Source organism: Dermacentor variabilis, chromosome 7 (genome assembly GCF_050947875.1).
Source record: "Dermacentor variabilis isolate Ectoservices chromosome 7, ASM5094787v1, whole genome shotgun sequence".
Taxonomy (NCBI): domain Eukaryota; kingdom Metazoa; phylum Arthropoda; class Arachnida; order Ixodida; family Ixodidae; genus Dermacentor; species Dermacentor variabilis.
Window position 1 is genome coordinate 86,126,891 of NC_134574.1, and position 18,201 is coordinate 86,145,091.

The 18,201-nt window shown below is 45.9% G+C and overlaps 1 protein-coding gene across 2 annotated transcripts in view; it reads left to right on the plus strand.

Moving 5' to 3' along the window:
- LOC142587596 (N-acetylated-alpha-linked acidic dipeptidase 2-like) overlaps nucleotides 1-18,201 on the plus strand; it is a 65,899-nt gene that overhangs the window by 33,947 nt on the left and 13,751 nt on the right. For both annotated transcript variants that reach the window (XM_075698725.1, XM_075698724.1), the window contains exons 6-13: nucleotides 970-1,150; nucleotides 3,209-3,299; nucleotides 5,441-5,530; nucleotides 8,797-8,882; nucleotides 12,479-12,598; nucleotides 14,188-14,270; nucleotides 16,487-16,618; nucleotides 17,254-17,357. In XM_075698725.1, the coding sequence (XP_075554840.1) occupies nucleotides 970-1,150; nucleotides 3,209-3,299; nucleotides 5,441-5,530; nucleotides 8,797-8,882; nucleotides 12,479-12,598; nucleotides 14,188-14,270; nucleotides 16,487-16,618; nucleotides 17,254-17,357 (887 nt within the window). The remainder of the gene's footprint in view (nucleotides 1-969; nucleotides 1,151-3,208; nucleotides 3,300-5,440; nucleotides 5,531-8,796; nucleotides 8,883-12,478; nucleotides 12,599-14,187; nucleotides 14,271-16,486; nucleotides 16,619-17,253; nucleotides 17,358-18,201) is intronic.

Below are 18,201 nucleotides of genomic sequence, written 5' to 3' on the forward strand. Positions count from 1 at the left end.
AATACGCAAATGACGGTTGCAGTGCCTTTATACCGAGCAGTAAAACAGGAACCTAGCCGCCGGAAGTTTTGTTGTGTCTTCTTTAGTTGAACGTCGGCCTTCGATGCGCGGTCCAACTAATAAATCGAACAGGTTGATCCGCAGTCTCCAAAACGTGGCCTCCGAGATCGCAAAGGCGCACCTTGGGTGCGCCGTTGAGACCTCGGAGCTCGTTAAACTGAGCGTCGGGAAGTGGCACCACCATCGATTCGCATTCCAGATATCTTGGTATTTTTAAACAGAAATTGTTCGCGGACGCAACGTCATTCTTATTCCTGGTTTTTGTACTCCCGCCGGAGTTCGCTGCGTAAGACGCTGTCAGAGAGTTTTAGCCTTCCGCTACTGCTCTATTGTTACCACTACCGACGCCGCTTCGTGCCAGCCTTGCGCGTGCGAGCCGAGCGGCCCACCTTAGCTAGGACGTGCGTAGTTACCAGGTGAAATACCCGCACTCGTTTAGTAGCTGTACTCGTAAGGGTTATTGAAAAAGCTTCGAATAATTATTTTCGGACTGGACTCCCGCATAAGGCCGGATATTAAAATTCAAGGGCAAATGGAGTCACATTTTTCGGAACAATGCAAAGAATGCACATGACTAATGCACAGTCATACTATCGTAGACTTCGTATTTCTGAGGCTTCATCTTTATTTATTCAAGTTCATCGCATACAGATATAGGCGAACTTTCCAAATCTTCCCGACAAAAGAAACTGGGACTTATTTTGATAGATGTAAGGCCGAAAAATATTGCACCATTTTTTTTTTTCACGTAACAAGCCAGCTCTACTTTTCAGGAGTAATCTTGCAAGCAAATAAATAAAGAAGCAATATTACGCGAGTACGTCCGTAAATAACCGTTTTTCATGTTTATGATTCACCGCTAATATTAAACCATTCCGCAGTAAACTAACAATTAACTTATTCTACCAGGTAAAAGAAGCGGAAAGGCAGGGTGCCTGGGCGGTCATCCTCTACCCTGATCCGGCAGACTACGCCCTCCAGCCTCAGCGACCTTTCCCGGAGTCGATGTCTCTACCGGCGTCAGCAGTCGCCTCTGGAACGCTCTCCCTCGTTAACGGAGACCCACTGACGCCCGTTTACCCAGCTACAGGTTAGTGTGTACGAAGAAGTGACTCGGCAGTATAGATACTTCCAGACACGTTTTTCCATATTTTCGTGGCCGAATTTAAAGGGAGAACGTACGCTCTGTTTCTGCCAATTTTCCTTATGGGTTAATGCACACTTGTTCTTTTGTGTTCGCGTGTCGAAAAGTGATTGCGCCTTCTTTTTCACAGTTATTAATTGCATTATGATGCGTATTTAGTGCTCTAGGTTTTTATCTTTAACGTTTATGTTTCTCACAGGCATATAAACGATGTTATTTTGGGGATTCGACCATTCTACAACTTGCGCAAAAATGCTTGCTTCGTTTTTGCATAATGCACGCCAATTATTCACATTCCCTACAATGATCCCACCTGTGAAAAAACATTTTCGTTAAATAGGGAAAATGGCATCCAAACGACGGACACATGTCGTCGTCAAGCCAATTCTATACTTGGGCACCATGATTAAGTGCAATGCTTTTCTTTCGTAAAGCTGCCTCTCAGTGCTCATCGCCTGCAGTTATCTTCGGAACGGGTGTACCTTCGTGAGTTAACGCCGTTTTCAATGAATTATCATTTCGTGTACATGGTTCGCTTAATTATCGTGCTGCTTCTCGCATCTGTGTTTCATCAGTCACTTGAATGCTTCTTGACTGCTGCCTCGTCTGACATTTTTGTCAATCCTTCAAAACGCTCTTACCCAGTGGTCTCGTGGAACAAAAAAAAAAAAGAAAGGTAGATAAATACCTCAATTTTTACGTGCACACTTCACGGGCGCTATAATGTGAAGCTATTCCAATCTGTTTCTCTTCTGTTTCTGCCACTAGCCCTTCACGATTGGTCAAAAATATTTATGGCACCCCCACTTCGCCTGTCTGTCACGCGAGGTCACGAGAACCGCGAGAACTCCGCATCTGATGTTACGTGGACACACTGATTATGTATGATCAGGCTGAACAAATGAATACGGTTATTTACGATTTTACGCCTTTTCCACCATAAGCCCTGCGCTATTGGTCAAACATCTTCGGGCTGCGTTCACTTCGCCTGTCTGTCACGCCTCGTCAAAAAACCTCTAAAATTCACCCCATCAAATTGACGTGTGCACATTAAAGATGCACTACTATGCCGAACAAAACTGATTTTTCTTTTAGAATAGCAGGACGCTGCCCCGTTCAGAGAGGCATAAAGGTTGGCTGTCCACCGATTGCTCTGACACTGGCTAAACGGAGCTGCCAGGGAGAATGAGTCTCTCTACGTATAATAAAAATTTGGGGTGGCAGTGTAACGCCACTGTTGAGCCTTTTCGGCACGCGCACGTCACCACGTTGCCAACTCTTTTTCGCTGAGGATGTTTTAGCGGTATTTTTAACCTTCCTTGTTGCACGTCGCCGCGATTTTCGACCAGCCAACGCAAGCTAAGCAAAGGGAAGCGGACCAAACGCAGACGCGGACACCGCCCTCCTCGCCCGGTTATCTAGTTTCACTGTACTAGCTCGTACTCGCCCAAACCCTCCCCACTTGTGCGCGTTCCCCGCCTCTTGTCAGCCAATTAGATGAGAAAACACTGTCAAGGTAGGCAATGCTATTTGCTTCCAAAGCAAACAAAAGTGACGTCTTACAAACAAGGAGAGCGTTTGATTGGGCTGTTCAAACGACGCTGCGGGCCACAGCCAGATGCTTACGTCGGCGGTTACGCGAATTTGACGTCAGGAAATCGGAATTCAGTTCAAATGCAGTAGATTGACGTTATACGGCGCCACATAAAGTACACTCGGTGCTGAAGAACATTGATCGGCGCAACCCGTGGTGTTTAGTGCTTTTCTGTCCTGCCCTCAAGGCGAACCATAATTATTTCTGACCGATTGAGTAACTGGTCTTGGGAGGTGTTTCTTAATATATTGGTCCCAGTAAGACAAGTGTGCGAATGTATTTTAGCCTGGACGGATGTCGGGAATTCCGAGAACAATAACGTTAAGTGACCTTTGGCGAGTGCGCGCAACACTGGCATCGCATTAGCCATTTCTTCCTCGGCCAACCTGTACCTTCTCCAATCTGTCAAGAGGACGCTTTCAGAATACCTCTGAGGGAGGCGAACCTTCCTGGCATCCCGGCCTTCACAGCATCCTTCGAGGAAGCGGCCCAGATACTGAGGTAGGACATGTGCTATTTGCTTGACGTTGATGTAACCTTGGCTCGGGCTATCCGTTCAACTTACACTTGACTATGAGCAATCTAGAACACCCGGCGTAGCTCCCTCTTTCGTCGTCAACAACGCCCGTTCAACGCGATTTGAACAGAAATTGTTTGTCTCAAAAATAGAGCATTGCAATGTGTTCTTCGGTGTGCTTTAAAACATCGCCTTATTTCATTTTTTTTTCGTTATTAGGAACAAAATAAATGGAACCTAAATAGTTGTTAATTGCAGCATCGTTTTAGCCGAAGGAAAGGATTCTAATGGAAGCGCTGAAAGAGAGTTGCTAACACAGCACTGCAGTAATGATTTACAAGAAATTGTAGACGGTTTGCCGAAGTTGCACGGGCGTATATATTTAGTTGGTTATGAGGTAAAAAAAGCACTGGAAATGAACGCTGGTGACTGGACATCATTTCTCGGCGTTAGGAGTGAAAGGGCCGTAAATCAGTTGTATTATATATAAAACGCAGTAGATGGCAGGGACACTGTAACGTGAGCTCCAAATTGTCCCTTAGCCCTGAGCACCTAAAATTGACACAATTTAACTTGACTAATTAGCTATCTAAGCGCACTTCAAAAATACTCCGGTTAACACACCGTAGCCCCTGTCGAATATACATCCATGTGACAAGCGCGCAGGTTTGATAAAGCTAGCAAAGCTTGCCATTTACCTTTAAGCATTGCATTTCTTATTCCGTGTTTTAGAAGCCGTAGTCTGAACAGCTACGTTCAAGTGCTGGCGCTCTTTTTCTCGTTGAGCTTACCCAGTTACATTTCAAACATCTACACTGTATCTACACTGTAGACGAAAACGAACCCACTTGGGGCTTTTTAACAGGTTGTCTTCCCTAAAACCTCCCCATCCTTGAATGTTTACTCCGATGTATGGGAGCAATACAGCGGCCTTCCCTCGTTTCACTCCGTTGGCTAGCTGCGGGAGGATTAAGGCTACATGACGCGATTTCACACGGCTTCAACATCTTGTTCTCCTGCGAACACTCTGCACAGGGAGTTTTAAAAACCTCCCTCCGCCGAAACAGGTTGGTCACGTGGCGCCTCCCATAAGGCTGTACGCCGCGCGAGAGACAGGCCGCGTTCAGCGGAGCCGGCAGTGCTCATGGCTAACGGTTTGTTTATATCTGTGAAGTGTCGCTCCGTAACAGTTTTTCGTCAATTTGTTTACGGTATTTCCTTCTGGAAAATGCTATGTATAGGTGTGCCTGAAGCTCACTGTATCTCAGCTTCAAGTACGTTAGCTCTGATCACTTTACTGACAACCATGAGTGCAAGGCAACGTTTTCAAGTGCGGAAAAAGGCTTAGGTGTACCTCGAAGCTGCTCACTGACTCGTGATTTCGGCGCAGGTTTCTGACTGTGTTTTCGCGCTGCGTGTCACTCAGGAGGGCGCGGTACACGCTTATCGCGTAGGGAAACATTGGGAAACTTTCTTGCTGCAATTTTGATATGAAGGCTATATAGCACTTATAGGAAGGCTTTCAACTCGCTTTACAAATGTTACTTAGTGAGCCTGTACTGCGATTGTACTACGCGTCGTTCTTCCTGGCCGCCTTTTCTGTAAGAAACCGCGAGGAAATTGCAGACAACGGGCATTTATAAAGTTTCTGTGTCGTAAATGATCACGCACCTAGAAAATACGATGGCAAAATCACTTCCACGGAAGCCCGACAGGCGGAGGAAGATTTATGAAAGGAAAAATTGTCGTTCACCTGTCTTTTGCACGAAGCAGCAAAAGAAAGCCATACGGGCTGTCTAGATACAAAGCTTCGTACTTGAAGAAAAATTCTTCCTGGTCCAGCGATCGAACTCTGAACCAACGCCCTTCTTGGACGATCGCGCTACCATTGGTCGCTCAAACAAATTTCCTACAACTGCGAGGTTTTCTTTCTTAGAAAGCCACGCGGGTTTTCATTGTAACTCTCTGCCAGAGTGTGTGGATTACAGTTTTCTTTTTCACAAAATACGATAATGACAGCTCAATTACGGTTACGCTCCGCTATGAGAGAATCTGTTGCTAACTGTCGTTCACTGCCCATCCCCGTGTTCCCGCTTTTTCTATTTCTACTCTTATTTCTCTTCAGACGCCTGGCAGGCCCTCCGTCGCCCGAAGAGTGGACGGGTGACTTGAACATTGGCACCTACCGCCTTGGGCCAGGTTTTACTGATGCCAAGTGAGTTTACGATTCTGCGATTGATCGACTGCTCGATTTGAGATATTGGGAACGTTGGTAACTATTCTATCACTGGCTTCTGCACAACGTTAAGTTCTCGTACGGACGAAAGCATAACGTGAGGTCAAGTGAATCCTTGCAGCTATGGAGCATGAGTGCGTTATGAAAAAACGGCGTTTCTGAAGTGCAACACATATGTTTACAATGCTCAGCGATTGCTTCGGCATGACGACCGGAGCTTCTTGCTCCGGCGGTGAGAGCTGGGCGATCGCTGAGGCGTCGAATGCAGTCACAATGCGTCACAGAGGCTCTCGATTTCATGCGATACAGAAAGGCATCAGCTTGGTGTCTCCAGCGCCCACCGGTGGCTCAAAACGGGCCGGCAGCCACGCGCTTCGGGTATCGCGGTTTCAATCGCTGAGCACTGCCCGCAGGCACCGGTGCGTCTGACATTCTCGCGCCGCATGCAAAAAAACCTATTGCGAGGTTAACAGCCTGGCTTTCGTGCGGAGCAGTATTGTTTCTACGGCCCCAGATAGCAAAGGACTTGGAAGGAAAGTGTCTCGCTATTTCTCTGCAGTCGTAGGTTCTCGCGTAATCGTTAAACACTTATGCTGGCGTTTGAAATTCGTTGTATTTCGCGACTTCGTTGGCCGCACTCCACCGCACAACGTGTTAGACTGCCCGAGCTTGGCAAGTCCATAGATTGGGCATTCCGAAAACCCCCACGCTGCACAAAATACCATGAAGACAGAAAATTGCGGAGTAAATTTAATTCCAGAATCCTCCGTCCTTAGAGTGTATACATTCGCTCGCTCGCCCACTCACTCACGAGAGTAACTTGCACTCACCGACGTATCTTGAGGAACGTGACTGACAGTCACCAGTGTGCTTGCTGCTCGAAGTGCGTTCATTTCATTTTGGCAGCACCGCAGTTCCGAGTCCACTAGGGTACCCTGGAATTGTTTAGTTGGTTACACCTTATAATTGACAAAAAGCGCGATATGTGTGATACGGTAATCTCAGTCTCGATGGTAGCAAACGAATCGAGTTTTTTGCCCCTGCACGGCTGACGATGATTATTGTGTATTGTAATACTGTTAATACGTACTACGTCGGCTGTCTTTTGCGATTAAGTCGCTTGAAAGGGTGCTTTTTGTGCGTGCTCCCATCTTGTACTTAGAGTCAGTAATTTGCTCATTGGCTTCTTATTTCAGATATAGCAATTGTAAACAAGCGTTTTGTCGACCGTTTACATTTAAAGCCACAGATGGTGTCTCTTTATTTGTTTCCCTGCTATCCACAAGGATGGCTTAGTGGGCTACTTGGTAAAGCATAACGCTTCCTGTTGTTTTTCACTCTGTCCCCGTCTATGTGCGCTGTTAATCCTTTAATTTCCTTGCTAGGTTTATTGTATGATGAATATTTCTTGTAATAATTCTGTCACGTAGTCAGTATATATTGTAATATTCGCCTTACTACTTTTGGCATCGAGCTCAATGGCGCGGCCAGGAATTTTTGTCAAGGGCAGAGGGGCGCGCCTTTGACCATGGGTGGGGGAGGGTGTTGTTGCACGTCTTTTTATGCCAAGTATCTCTAGCACGCGGAAATTTCGGGAGGGACATGTGCACCCCCCTCCCTTCCTGACTAGGCCCCTGCTAAGATTATCCGTGTAGAGTCCAAGGGCGATAATACCGTTGCCGCGTGTCGCATGCTCTATGTGCAAGTGAAAGCACTTAGGGAAGCCAACCACCGCGGCTCAACCTGGCGCGAGCGAAAGAGAAAGCAGCGAGCAAACGCGCCATCTTCCGTCGTGCGAAAGGCCGGGGGGGATGGTGCTCATGATGGAAGAGGGGGCGGGGGGTGTTGTACTCCGGCAGCAACTAGCAGCAACTGCCCATTTCGCGAATGGGCGCAAGGATAACCATAGGTCGGTAGAGTGGGAGAACACTCACTCATACTCACTCACCTCAGGCACCGCGCTGACTCACGTTCACGCTCACCACCTCTCACACTCACAAGCGCCCATTCACGCTCGCACTCACCTCAACTCACACTCACTGGCACTCACTCGCACTCGCGCTCACGCCATTGGAATGAGTGAGTGTGACTGAGTGCACTCATGAGTAAGTTCGCCGACCTATGAGGGTAAATGACGATCGCGGCTCCATCTCGCGAGCCATATATGGAGGAAAGCGAGAGACAGTGCGGGAGGGAGGGGGTGGAGCAGCTTCGACTCCGCCAACAAGTGCGTACTTTGCACGGCCACGCGCGGTCGCGTACGCCGTATATTGAACGGGATCTGCAGATGGCTGAGACCTTCGTGCGCGCTGTGTTCTCGCCGCTCTTGCGTTAGAGCGATAGACCGCGCGAAGGTCACTTCGCTCGCTGCTGCTGCCGCGCTTGCTCAGCCCAGCGTCTTGCAGCGAGTGTCCGTGCTCATCGAGTGTGATGTGTTCGTGTTTGCTTGCGCGCGCTCACACCATGCTTGTCAATACAGTCAGTAAACGAATGTTTCCAAATTTATACAGCCGATAAAACTGCTATCATTGCGTCGTATAGCTGTGTACTAATTTGCTGTCGCAATCGATACTTCGCTTTCGGGCGAAACTGCGACTTTCTTTTTATTTGCGCCGTAAAATGTTTGCGAAAATCTTGTGAAAATAAAACATTGAAAAATTATCTTAATTACCGATTCGCAACTTTGAAGCTCAGTAATAAATAACAAATCAAAATTCTGTATATTACACCTGGTAAGCATTCCAGTAATGCCACTTAGGTTGTACATTCGTATGTCAAATTTATCCGCTTTACATACTCTAAGCCTTCTATTAACATAACTGCAATATTTGTTTTTTGGGCAGAGTTACAGATTCGGAAACTTTACTCTTCAATTTTTCAAGCTAAATAATTAATAGCAATTTGTGCAATAACTAAATGGCCCTAAATCAAGATTTTGCATACTACCATCGGTATACTTCAGCTTTCTCTCTCAAATACAACATATTTCATTCAAATCGACGCAGCGGTTATCTCATGAAGAGTATTTATGCGTATTACTATAATTTGATTAATGAAATCAGACTTGGCTCCGAGCTAAAGCTGCCTCTTAACACAAATTTCTTTTTCCACAAGATCTGTTTGGTACTGCGAGGAATGCTTTACTCAATACATAAATGGTGGATGGTGGAAACATATCAATTAAATTATGGAGTCAATCACCAAGCCAGAAATCTGTGAGGACATGTTTTTGCTCCAATTTTCAGGGAAATGAAACTCGAAGTTCATCTCAAGAATGGTCTTGCGATGACTTACAACGTCGTCGGAAAAATAACTGGTTTGGAAGAACCTGGTAAGCATGTCGACGCTTTTTATGTGTGACACTGCATGATGGTTTCTCACTTTGACAGTTTTGTATAGTTTGAGTTATTACGTGTGTGTATGTGTGCGTGCGCGTGTGTGCGTGTGTTTCATGAATCGCTTGCGCATTAAGAAGTGTACACTGCGATTTTACACATTCGGCGAAATATATACGGTTGTCAGAGAGTTTAGGCGTTGTCCTATCTTGCAGGGTACAACTGCGCAGAGCGTCTGTCCTGTCCACATCCTTTCTGTCCGCCCTTATTCCGCTCAATGACACAACATGATGCGCCAACTGGCACAACACTCAACGCTTCTGCGTATGCACAGGTCCTCATCTAATACGCGCCGTGCGTCTCGAAACCAGACATCACATTAACGGATCGCGCATGATGCTGCGCCAAAACATTTTCCGCAATAAGTACATGCGTCCACTTGTAGTGTAGAAGAAATGTGTCCTCCCTTTTGTATGTATTTGCATAAGAAGATTGCGTTTGCCCCCAAGGTAATGTTTCCTCTCCCCTCTTCTAAAAAAAGTGCGACTAAGTGGATTAAGAGCGGTGGCGCGTGAAATGGCACAGATTCATGCACTGCTTTCTCGTTTTACTGCTGCCTAGCGTTACACTCTTGATCACTTTATTTTTTATACCAAGTTCCTGTGATGCGGTGAATGTAATGAAACTCGCTGCATGCGATTGCTCGCTGCGGCCTTCAGCTCCTGAACACGTGGTCGCGAGTTTCACTGCCAGCCGCTGTGGTCTCATGGGGCCGAAATGCAAAAAAAAAAAAAGAAACGCTCTTGCATGGTAAAGAATCCCAGATGCTCAACGTTATTTCGCATCCCTACACTATGCACCCCGATAAACCATACCGCAGTTTCAGGAGGTTAAACCTCACAAAAATGTTCAGTAATTGTAGCAGTTACAGATTGTTAAGCCGATATATAACGATTGGGTAACGGCTTTGTCAAGCCAATTGGACGCATCATCGTCATCCTCCTCCGTAAAGAAAACCCGCCGACTTGCGAAAAATGCAATCAACCTGTTACAGTAATACATATCCTTATAACATGTCCACAGTTTGAAACACAGCGACGGAAGCTTTTACACGACCTATAAAATTTAAATATGCCTTTACACCCTGCCCTATTACTGGCAGATGACCCACTAGTGCCATTTACTAACCTATTCCAATTTTTAGAGACAACTGGTTATTTACGCGAACTATAATGTAATGCAGGTTTGCCTGCTTTAACCTTTCGTTTCCTTTTGTCTTGTGACTGGCGCAGCATGGCCTCAGTTGCCTTTGTGCCATTAAACCCCAACTAACTAACTATCATCGTCATCAGCTTATTTTTACATCCACTGCACCCCCCCCCCCCCCCCACCAGGAAGAAGGCCCCTCCCTGCGATCTCCAATTACTCCTGTCTTGCGCTAGCCGATTCCAACTTGCGCCTGCAAATTTATTGATTTCATATCCCCACCTAGTTTTCTGCCGTTCTTGACTGCGCTTCCCTTCCCTTAGCAACCATTCTGTAACCCGAATGGTCCACTGGTTATCTACTTTACGCATTACATTCTCAGCTCAGTTTCTTTTTTTTTTTTTTAATGTTAACTTCAACTAGAATATCAGCTATCGCCGTTTGCTCTCTCATCCACACCGCTATCTTCCTGTCGCTTAACGTTGAGCTTAGCATTTTTCGTTCCATATATCGCTCTTTGCGCGGTCCTTAACTTCTTCTCGAGCTTCTTTGTTAACCTCCAAATTTCTGCCCCATATATTACCAATGGTAGAAATGAAATTATTTTACACTTTTCAACGAATGGTGCTAAGCTCCCATTCAGTATTTGGTAATGCGTACCATATGCACTCCCACCCATTTTTATTCTTCTCTAAATTTAATGCTCATGATCCGGATCCCCTGTCAATAATTGACCTAGATAAATGTACTCGTGTGTAGGCTCTAGGAGCTGACCGGTTCTCCTGAATTCTTGTTCCTTTGTCAGGCTATTGTACATTATCTTTGTATTCCGCATTTTATTCTTCAACCTGACTCTTACACTTTCTCGGTTAAGGTCCTCAATCATTTGTTTTAATTCGTTTCCACTGTTGCTGAACAGGACATTGCAATCTGCAAAACAAAGGTTGCTATGGTGTTCGCCGTTGATCCTCACTCCTAAGCCTTCCCAGTCTAATGGCTCGAATATTTCTTCCAAGCATGCAGTGAATAGCATTCGAGAGATTGTGTCTCCTTGCCTGACCCCTTTCTTGATAGGTAACTTTCTATTTATTGAGAAGCAAGATAGCTGGGGAACTTTTGTAGACATTTTCCCAAGATGTTCACGTATGCCTCCTGTACTCCTTGATTTCGCAGTGCCTCTACGACTACTGGCATCTCTACTAACACAAATGTCTTTTCATAATTTATGAAAGCCATATAGAGAGGTTGATTGTACTTCGCAGATTTATTGATTACCTGATCGATGCCATGGACGTGATCTAATGTAAAATATCCTTTCCTGAAGTCATAGTTACGAAGTTACGCGCATAGACACATTTATAAGCCTCAAGCCTGGGTATAGAACTTGTTTAAATACGTAGTTTACGACTTCGAGCAGTGCTCACAGTCGTCGCTTGGCTCATCACCTTCTCGCACTTCCGCGTCCATTTACTGTTTGCATGTCGCCTGCTTGTTTGTCGTTCTTCTTTTTTTCCCTACACTCACGCCGTGTTCAGGCAAAACCCAACGTTGATCTCCCCAGAGACATATATGGAGATTTATTACGAGGAAAAAGCTGAGAAGTGAGCCTTAGCTGGCCGACAAACTAATGCAACTACAGGACAATGTCCATAAACACAAGAGCCATTGCGTACATTCCGACGAACGTCTTAAATTGTGTGTAGTTTAGTCTAAAACTCGTAATCAGTCCTTCGTTGTTATCTCTGTATAGCGCTCGGCTCAGTGTAATGCGAACAACATGATTTCCGAACAAGACCCCATGCCACGCTAGGTTGCTTTCCGTAGCCAGTTCTGGTAACTTATAGAATATCATCATCAGCCTATTTATGTCCACTGCCGGGCCAAGGCCTCATCCCTGCGATATTGAATTACCCCCTGCGCTAGCTGACCCCACATTGCAGCTTCGAACTTCCCTATTTCATCACACCCGAATTGTTTGCTCTCCTTGAAGGCACTTTCCTTCCCGTGGCACCCATTCTGTAAATCTAATTGACCACCGGTTATATTCCCTATGCATTACATGGCATGGCAAACTCCATTTCTTCCTGGTAATTTATTAAGTATACGTGTACAATTTTAAACGTTAGAAATAAGTAATCAAGGCACGTACGTGACCAGCGTACACTACGCCTATAGGCCTTCTTCCAGCCATATAGCGAAAGAAAGCTAACGGCAGTGGATCGTTAAGGAAAAGGAGAGGCCTACCAGCAATATTTCCCTATTGTCTCTCTGACACGCACTAATGGCGTTGCGTATAAATAAACCACGCTTGCAAGACAAAAAAAAAAGTCGATGATTCATGTCACCACTTCCTTCCACTCTTCCTTTCCTGCCTTCATTTCACCAGAGAAACTGGTTTTGGTGGGGAACCACCGGGACGCGTGGACGCCCGGCGCGTTCGACCCCGTCAGCGGAACGGTGGCACTGATGGCCATTGCTGAAGCATACGGCAAGATGGCCCGGCAAGGTGAGATATTTTTCTTTTTTTTTTTTGCAGTTAGCGTCCGTCGAAAATTTTCGGGGCACAGGTAACGTTATATTTTTTTTTAGCCCTTGGGATTCTGGCGTTGTGAGTGCCTTAACTCGAGCACACCGATAGAGCACACGTCGAGTTGACGACACGTTCTATATGCGCTAAGGTAGTTCAAAGAACACCCGCCGCACACCACAGCCGCACACACGTAACTGAGACATTTTTTTTTTCGATGCCATGCACGCGTATCGACGATTAGATCAAAGAGCTGGCGACGTTTCTGTAACGCGTCTTGTGGCACGATCCGAATTCAAGCACGCAGCGCCAACCTCTCCAGCTAGATTGCGCCCGACGGCTCGTATGCTAGCCGTGTCGTGTTGTTTCTCTCTGGCAAACGCATACGGTTCTTTGCTTCAGTGGCCCACTCTAGTGACCAATAGTTGTGTCATTTTGTCGGATTTTTGTACTCCAGACGTCTTTTGAAAAATCTCTGAAATGATCTCTTGACAAAACCGATGTAAGTAAAACACGTTATAGTATTATCGCTTTTATCTATCGAACCATACTATCCATATGCGTTATTTTGATATCGTTGTGCGGAGAAAAGAAGCCATTACTCGGTCGTGAATATATTGCGTGCGGAGAAGGCGACGTTGTTGCTCCAGTAATGAAGGAATCGGAGCTAAATTTCGCCTCTCGCTCGGCGTTCAGAAGGCGTAGCTCGGTAGTACGTTTGTCCTTCCAAGCAGGAATTGCCGCGTTTGACAGATCTCGCTACGCCATATTAGGTATTCTTTTTAACGAATACTGCGGTTCACTGTGAATCGTAAGGCCTACAAGTCTTCAATATGTTGCGAAAATTTCGCGCTTGCTCGCCTGTGCCCCGTGTGAAATCCCGTGCGGGATTTTATTTTAACTGTAGTGCCATGCTGTTCGGTGAATGACAATGTATTCCTTTCACGAAACTTCCTGCACGTGGCGGGCTTCCGCTGAACTGTTTTTATTCTTATTTCTCCTTGCGCGAGCCGAGTGAATGGAAATATTTGTGGCGTACAGCGGGCAAGCTGTTGTGTTCCCTCTGAGACGCGCACCTAGATCTTGTTCCTAATTTCCTAGCGTGGCCCCGCCGTTAAGATACAGTACAAAGCAGTCCTTACGCATATATATATATATATATATATATATATATATATATATATATATATATATATATATATATATATATATATATATATATATATATATATGTATGTATGCATGTATGTATGTATGTATGTATGTATGTATGTATGTATGTATGTATGTATATGTATATATGTGTGTGTGTGTGTGTGTGTGTGTGTGTGTGTGTGTGTGTGGAGAGAGAGACAGAGGGAGCGATGCATAGATAGATAGTAAAAACACAGTATCGGGCGAAGACTCACTCACGGGTGGCAGGCGACTCCTCCGTCTATCCACTTCTAGCGGCAACACAGTGCGTCTGTTAGCATATTATATTTGATTGCGTGAAACGACATTATCGAGAAAGAAAGGTGGAGTAAGCAACTGTCCCATCAATTCAAACCATTTCTGCATTTGCCCAGGTTGGAAGCCTCGTCGCACGCTCGTGTTTTGCAGCTGGGGCGCCGAAGAGTTTGGTCTCATCGGATCCCAGGAATGGGCCGAGGTAAGGCACCGTTAACGAAAATCGAGTGTCCCGGTACTCTGAAGAAAGAAAAGTGCAAACGCCGTAGTAATGACTGCAAGCACGCTGACTTTCACACCGCATGTTGACATTCTCAGAATCGATAGGTAGCTTTAGCAAAAAGAGGAATGTTGATATGCAGTGACTTAAGCATTTGCTGTGTTGTTCGCTGTCTTTGACGTTCTGCATTTCCTCTGACTCTAGTATGATAGGTGGTCATGGACGGCATTACAATGAAGCTCACACCGTTCCTGTAATTGTCGCCTAAACACGATTCGTGAAGAAACTGTTGTACAAGTGTTGGTTTATGGCGTTATGTCAAAATTTCTGAGCTTTCCTAACACATCCAGAGCAGCGTACGGCCTTTGTCGGACGTAACTTAACCTGACCCGACATATATGTTCTTTTGTGGGCTTGCATATTAAATACCTGATTCTTTTGCATTGTAACAATAGCTTATAGTATGGCCTCCAAAGTTGGGCGGCAAAGCGCGCGCATCCCCATCTCGGAGGCCATGCTTATAGTAGTGAGTGACGTGTATTGTCGCAGCACTGCGCGACTGAGGCAGAGAAAGAAGTAGAGTGTGCGCGTGTGATCTCGGGGTACTCTGCGCCGGCTGGGCCTGGCCTGTAGCTTCCATCTCGGACCTCGTTTCACCCTGTAAATAAACATCATTCGTAACATCTTTGGTGGACGTGCGGGGTAAATCTTGGACGACCCAGCTCTACCAACTGTCCGACGGAGTAGACGCTTGGCCGGTTTACGACCATAAGCAGCGGGCATGGCCGATTCCGGAGAAGGCAATAACGACCCCACCTGCGGCGGACCAGACAGCACTCACGCAGGTCAGGCTGGCTACTGGACAGCGCTGCGAGAGCCACCCACCTTTTCGGGGAAGGCGAACGAAGACGTCGACGACTGGCTTAAACACTACAACAGAGTGAGTCGCCACAACCACTGGAGCACTACGAAGCAGCTCGATAACATGTTTTTTTTTTTTTTTCTCGCTGGAACCGCGCTCCTCTGATTTGAAAACCACGAGAGCGTTCTGACAAGCTGGGAGAATTTTGTAGAAGAATTCACCAAGTGCTTCGGGGACCCGATCTCTAAAAAAAAGAAGGCTGAGCAGACGCTTTCCCGACGAGCTCAATTACCTGGCGAAACGCGTACAACGTACATAGAGGCTGTTCTGAAATTATGCGGAATTGTCAGCGCTAGCATGACAGACGAAGACAAAGTAGGACATCTGCTTAAAGGAATCGCTGAAGATGTTTATAATTTTCTTATAACGAAGGAAGATCTTAGTACTCCGTCTGATCTGAAGAAACACTGCCGGGGGTTTGAAGCGCTGAAAATGAGAAGGATTGGGCCAAAGTTTTGACGCTTGGACAATGTTACTACTATTGCAAGTGTGTCCGTCCCAACCCACGACGACATCTCCTCGGTGATTCGGCAAGTGGTTAAAGAAGAGCTTGAACGCCTTAAAGTTGCTCCGCGGACTCAAATGGGAAATCTGCATGTGTTATTTAGACGACGTCATTATCTACGCCGGACATTTCACGAGCACAATAAGCGCCTGTCGATCGTTCTTGACTGTATCCAGCAAGCTGGCCTTATTTTAAACTCGAAGAAATGTCATTTCGGTGAGCGTCAAGCCCTCGTACTAGGCTTTCTGGTCGACAAAGACGGCATACGACCAGACCCTGAAAAGATAGCAGCGGTTCGCGACTTCCAACAGCCACAAACGGTGAAAGATATGCAAAGCTTTTTGGGCCTTTGCTCATATTTCCGGCGCTTTATGAAGAATTTCGCACAGCTTGCCTCTCCCCTCACGTCTCTTCTTCGCTAAGACACCCCATACCTGTGGACTGCTGACTACGAGTCGGCGTTTAAACAGCTGAAGTTTTTGTTGACAACAGTGGCCTAACAAGGGATATTACAACGAAGAGCCGGCGTTTCCGCAGGAGGACTTGCCTTCTACAATTGAAGAACTTTTCAATTCAAACTAAAGTATCAGTTCTGCGACCGCTGTTAGCCACTTCAAGGCTCCATATTTCTGCGAATCTGTCTTCTTTGTATGCCGCTTACTGTATGACGAGTGGTCTATGAAGCATCGCTTCACAGGAAATCGCTACGGGTTGCTTTGTGTAATCTCAAAGCTTCGCCGAGCTTAACTAAAGGATCTCTGTTCTACGCAGCAACATCGCGTGCAGCTGAGTCATCAAGCTGTGGCGTACTTGAACGTGGACATCGCTGTTCAGGGAAACGGCACTCTGGAAGTGTCCTCCAGTCCCTTGCTGGCCCATTTAATCTGGCAATCGTCTAAAAAGGTACGGCGCGAAGCATTCTAATTTGAGTAGCCACACGAGGAGCCTTTTGGTAGCCGGCATGTCTGGGCTAATAATGTGTCTGGCGCCTTTCGGTAATAGATTTTGGCACGTGGCAAGCCAAAGGCAGCTTCTTAAGAGCCGTGTATTCTTAAACAAGAAAGGCGCGGAACTTTGACCTGATGAGCGCGTTTAAACTATAGAACTGACGTAACTTCTCGACGAAAGCGGGTAGGCTTGCCGCAACCTCAGCTGCACAATGCTAAAAGTCGATTGTTGTTTGTTTTTGTCATTTTTCACGGCGTTTCTGAAAGACAACATCCGCTTCCCTTTGTCACTCACATTCTGGCAAGGAATTCGCCAATCACAAGGCCAGAAATATTCGTTGAAACCTCTACACCTAGGCTCCGCCCTTTTCTTCATTCTGTTTGCATAAGTACAGCTACGAGGGCAAAAATATCTGATGAAAATTGGTTATCACCGATCTTTTACTGATAGAGTCACTTCATCAAGCGTCAGTTTTGTTCTAGACGTCACAGTGCCCTGGACTAGTAAGCAATCATCTTCACAAAGGGACAGGTGGAGCGTAAGTTTTACGGTTTTGTTTTCTACAGCATCACGCTGTGTTTATTGCGTAGATTCCGAATCCGGACAAGGACGAAGTCGCGCACGGGAGGGCGTCGGTGTTCGACACCTGGCTTGTGAACTCGCCGTCGTTCAATAATCCTGACACCGAGCCAAGGTACGCACATATGCGAAAATTTACATCTGCGGATTCTAAGCACTTGCAAAACAAACAAAAAAAGCGTGTGAAATGCATACCATTCCTATAAAAAGTGTTCTGTGGTCCTTCATTTAGGTCAACTTACTACGTTAACGTTTGTCGCTTTCAAGATTTGGCCTAGAAACGTTGGTTGACAGCATCCTTACGATTGTTTATTACTGGGCGTCATTCTGGCGTCAACCAAGCGGTTCTTGGCCATTCAACCAGTCATGCAACATTGAATTTTGCCGTAATGACACTCAGAACTTTTTTCGCAAACAGAGAACGAAGAGGGTTGAATGGGATATAATGGGTGCGTCGGTCTCGATACATGTGATGCGGTTCAGTGATTTCACATTGCGCGCGTTGAGCTACATGTGTGGAGCGTAAGTGCAGCTCACTGCGAGAATGAGAGCGATGTATATAATTAATATAACACATGTGTCTTCAAACATAATATATAATTTAATTAAAAACACACATGAGCATCGTGTCCTTCGCAACGTCAATTTCGCTTATGTTTTGCAAGAAAGAGGAAGCAGTAATTGCTTTGTCTAGGCAAGAATAACATGAGTAGGTGAGTTCTCATTAAGCAGTTGGTCTTCTCAGCAAATCATGACCGATCTGAAATAAAATAATATCTCCTTAGACATATGGAAGAATATCCTGTATTCAGTGCGCTGGATATGCACCGTTTTGGAATAGTAGCGGACGTTTGTCCTTCCTGTTTTTTTTTCATACAATTGTGTTTCATTAATTCTGAAACGGTTGACTTTATGGGGTGTTCAATTTATGCTCGGCCTGCCCTGAAACTTTCTGTTAC